The following is a 4393-nucleotide window of genomic DNA, read 5'->3' as shown; positions in this document are numbered from 1 at the left end:
TTTACTCATCCCAAGCAAAACCACTGGTTGACCCACCTGCCTGTCAACCTAACTCTCTACTTGAACACACTCTGCCTACACCTGCACTCATCGCATGAGCTAAGATTCTCCCACAAAGCTTTGCAGGCAGATGTTTTACTGCTCTGTTTTGATACTGAGCTATGGCAGAGAAGGGACCCACAGCAGCTTTTGGTCGCAAAAGAGACCATACTGGAGAAAGTTACAGCAGAAAAGAAGTTAGATACTCTAAGAAGTAAAACCAGAATTAACACTGGTGTGGCTTTCGAATGATGCCACAACCTGAGAGAACAAAAGGGGCTGAAAGTGACATCATGGTGGCTTTCGCTTGCTGGTTTATCCAGGATTGCCAACCCTACCTTTAAATGTGAGAACCCCAAACTATCCAGAGGAAGTGTTCCTTTAATGTCACAGTGAAAATAGACTGCCCTTAACACATTTGAAATGACTATTTATACAATCAGACAGTACCTTCTTTCTGTCTGGAGACAGGATCAGCCAAACTGATGCAGTCTCAGGATCCAGGGTCACACTTACTGCAGAAACAGAGACGAAAAAGAATGAGTCGAGTACCAGTAAGAGGTAAAGATCAATTTAATCAAGGTCATCAAAATAGGGAAATGCTGTATGATTATGAATATACCTGCATATTGATTCATCTTGTCTACCACTGAAAAAAGGAGGAAAGGTTATTTTTGTGCATCGATTTTTACAACAATCTCTCAAAAGTATATAATCTTTAATATTACTGACCTTCTGCAGAGAATTTCTTTTCAATTCCCTGACAGATGTCCACCAGCTTAGAGATGTATTTCCTCACTGTTTCCATGCAGTTATCTGAGTGCACTGTGATCTTAGACCACTCTCTCATGGATGAGAGTTTACCCAGAGACAGGAAATTCTAAAATACCCAAGGAATATATGTCATGAGCGCACTTGTACAGGGAAACGTGTTTCTGTACTGTGCATATGACAAGAAACACTTTAAAATGTAGCTGGCAGGTACCGAACCTGCAGGACATGAAGAGGGTTCTGAGTGAGCTCCAGATCCTGTAGCTTGCTGCTCCTCATCTGCAGCTCACTGATTTCCTGCTGGAGCTTGTCGAGCAGCTCATCAGCTCTCCTCTCAGCTTCTTCCTGCCTCTCCTTTAGCTCCTGGAGGAGCCCGGCCTGGTGTGTCTGGATGGTGGTTATCAGCAGGGTGCAGACCTGAGAACTGCTCTGAATCTCTTTCTCTGTGATTTTCTGTCAGATGAGAAAGTAAACCATGTAAATTCAGAGAAAAAACAGACAACCTTAATCTCTCTATGAGAATGCTTCCATGCAACTATGCAGACTTACTTTGCTTAGATCCACTGAATTTTTGATCTCCTCAATTTTTCTCAGTCTGTCCTGGATCATCTGTTGCATGTCACTTTTAGTCTCCCTCACATTAGTCTGAAGAATATCAAAGTTAATTTTGATATACAGTATTAATTTCATTACAGGTAGAAATTACAGCCATTTCTTAAACTTAGCTTTAAAAACACTTTTCCTCACCTTGATCCTGTTGCTCTCCTTCGCCACTGGGACAACTCGGTGCTGTTTGTGTTCCTTCTCAGTACATTTCACACATACAGGTGTGTGGTCATTTTTGCAGAACATTGTCAGCGGCTCATTGTGCTTTCTGCAGAGTTGACTGGTGGCTGGATCTGTCAGCCAGTGTTTCTGCAGCGTTGGGTCCGTCAGGTGGGGTGCAAGGTGAATTTCACAGTAAGACGCCTGGCAGAAGAGACACGACTTGACCGATGATGACTTGTTCTCTAGGCAGACGTCACAGAGAGCTTCCTCTGTCTTGGAGAGTTGGTCTGAGGAAACATCCTCCTCTTCTTTTGGTGTGGGCAACAGAGACCTTTTGATTTGAAATAAATTGTGTTAAATCTAAATAAAATTTAAATATTCAGCTTTTTGGCATAATTTGCAGAAACAGAAAGCTTCAAAAGATAACATTTAAAGCAAACCTTTTAAAGAATTCAATTATATCAGCAAACCCTGGGTTGATTCTAAGTTCTGGGCGACACCTGAAAGCCTCTTTGCACAGCGGACACTCCCACTTGTCTTTGGTATCCCAGAAGCCTTTGATACAGTCCAGGCAGAAGTTGTGTCCACACGGGATGGTGACGGGGTCGGTGTAGATGTCCAGACAGATGCAACACCGCACGTGCTCCTCAAGTGGCATGGGGACCACATTTCTGACTGGAAAATGACACATTATTCCAGTCAAACAGGCTCATTGGATGAAAATTCTTGCACACATAGTACACATAGTTTCATACTGTGTACCAGGCAGTTTTTAACTCTCAAAGGGGAGTTGACCATGTTACACAATATTTGTTCTGCCTACGTCAAAGCTGGCATCAAAAATAACAGAAACAGAAAATGTCAAATTTTTAATTTTATGCCAAAGCACATCATCCTTTACCTAACAATAAGAATCCCTGGCCGGCTCAAGTTTTATAGGCCTTAAACTAAATTTGATTTGGGTGCTCTTTGCTGCCAATACTATTAACTATTGTTAATGCATGATCATTCACACATGTACTGTAACTCTAACACACTCATGATCAGTTTTATTAACTGTAGCTGTTTGCTTACATCATGTCATATCATGTCAGTCTGGCATTTTGTTGCCCTTCTATGGTGTTTAATATTAAAAGGCAGCAAACTCACAAGAGTGGTAGTAAGTGCTAAATACTAAATGGGGTTTTCCATTATAGAAACCTAATGAAATGTGATGAGCCGAATAACAGTCGTCACAGGTTCTGTGTTTGATTCCACAACACTTGACCCACTTTGGAGGGAGCTAAAGCTCCCAGAACAGTTGCCGGTGATTGGTTAACCGCGTCTTCACACCTCAAGCATTTGCATTATAAGCACCATGTGCAAACACACAGTTCACTGTGTGCAAAGGGTGCAACCCCTCCCTCCTCTAAACAAAGACCGACAAAGAACAAATATAGTGGAAGAACAGAGCAGGATGGTCTGCATCAACCCCAGAGGCGATGCATGATGGTTAAGGGAAGTACAAGGTGTACCGCTCGTTTCCAATAATGGAAACACAGCGTAAGTGACATACAGAATGTAGTGGACTGAAAAGTGATGAAGTAAACAAGCAGACAATGCTTTTACTGTAAACAATTTAACCACGTTAATTGCTTTTGGTTTTTAAAAAAGTGTTGGACAACAGTCAACTGCAATTAAAATCAAATAAGGGAAAGATCTCTAACTTAAACAGTACTTTCCATAGTAAAGTTATAAAAAAATGCAAATATAAAAGCAAGATGATATTAAATAAATTAAATACATAAAGTAAATATTTTTATATTAACATGTTTGTAAAGCTTTATTTTGATGAGCATTTTGGTTTAAGTAATTGAACAATTTGCATATTTTAGTTATAAAAGATGCTGAATGTTGCTGCAGAACCTGTCTTGTCAGCAACATGTTCAGAAACCAAATTATAGGCACTATGCAGAAAACCTATTCTTAAACAATCTTACAAAGAGTGGAAATGAAGAACGGTTAATTTTCTCAATCTGTTTATAGATTTTTACAAATCAGTGATGCATCTTTTACTTTTTGATTATAACCACATAATAAAACTAATAAAGCCTAAAAATACAAAAAAGAACTAATAAATTAGTGTAAGCAATATTTTGATGACTTCCCAAAATAACAGTTTGTTTCTAGCTTCTCCCCCATATATTAATATTTTTAAACCCACAAAATGGTGTAAAAATAAGGTCAAAGGAGCAGATGATCTCACACAGTACAATTTCCTGTCATAGTAGTCTAACATCAGCAGCTTCTTACCTGTTTCTGTTGTCATGTCGAGTGTCCTGACCAGCCTTGTGAGATGCAGCACATAGTGCAGACGGAGTGTGAAAAGGTTTATATACTCACAGTCGGCCTCAGTTTACGGTGGGATTAGTCACAAGCTACCTGATTTCCTCTTGGCTCCTTCCTGCGGGTGTCTCTTATGACTCAGTCAGTGACCATGCTGTTGAGCTCAGCTATGTGTAGTGAATGAGCCAACAACTGTTCAAGTGGGGAGTGGAGGGCTGGAAACCAGTAGTACAACTTTAGTGCTGCGGACTGAGCTTGAACAGGAAAAGGTTTTACTGTCATACTTTAACTACATGATTGTTTCCAGCCATACATACATGTGTATGTGTTGAGAAAATCACCTGAAATAATAATAACTTGTACAAATATGTCAGCAAATTGCAATTTCCTATGTCTGCTTCTTGTGAACTATCATGTCAGTGTATCAGGATTAAACAGCGCTTATATTTATTTTTTGATTTAAATTACTCCACGTTATATTTCCTTCAAC

At 39.8% G+C, this 4393-nt stretch overlaps 1 protein-coding gene across 2 annotated transcripts in view; it reads right to left on the bottom strand.

Annotated features, from left to right (window-relative positions):
- LOC109952023 (E3 ubiquitin-protein ligase TRIM39-like) overlaps positions 1 to 4093 on the bottom strand; it is a 5789-nt gene extending 1696 nt beyond the window's left edge. The window contains exons 1-8 of one of the 2 annotated variants that reach the window (XM_020586857.1): positions 3871 to 4093; positions 2019 to 2253; positions 1558 to 1909; positions 1360 to 1455; positions 1030 to 1263; positions 772 to 919; positions 662 to 688; positions 490 to 554 (exon numbers count right to left, since the gene is read on the bottom strand). In XM_020586857.1, the coding sequence (XP_020442513.1) occupies positions 490 to 554; positions 662 to 688; positions 772 to 919; positions 1030 to 1263; positions 1360 to 1455; positions 1558 to 1909; positions 2019 to 2253; positions 3871 to 3886 (1173 nt within the window). In that variant the 5' untranslated portion in view covers positions 3887 to 4093. The remainder of the gene's footprint in view (positions 1 to 489; positions 555 to 661; positions 689 to 771; positions 920 to 1029; positions 1264 to 1359; positions 1456 to 1557; positions 1910 to 2018; positions 2254 to 3870) is intronic. The other variant, XM_020586858.1, reaches the window with a different exon arrangement.
- Positions 4094 to 4393: the final 300 nt, after the last annotated feature.

This window comes from Monopterus albus, unplaced genomic scaffold (assembly GCF_001952655.1).
Source record: "Monopterus albus unplaced genomic scaffold, M_albus_1.0 scaffold425.1, whole genome shotgun sequence".
NCBI lineage: Eukaryota > Metazoa > Chordata > Actinopteri > Synbranchiformes > Synbranchidae > Monopterus > Monopterus albus.
Note: the sequence above shows the minus strand (reverse complement) of the source record. Positions and strands in the feature narration are given on the sequence as shown.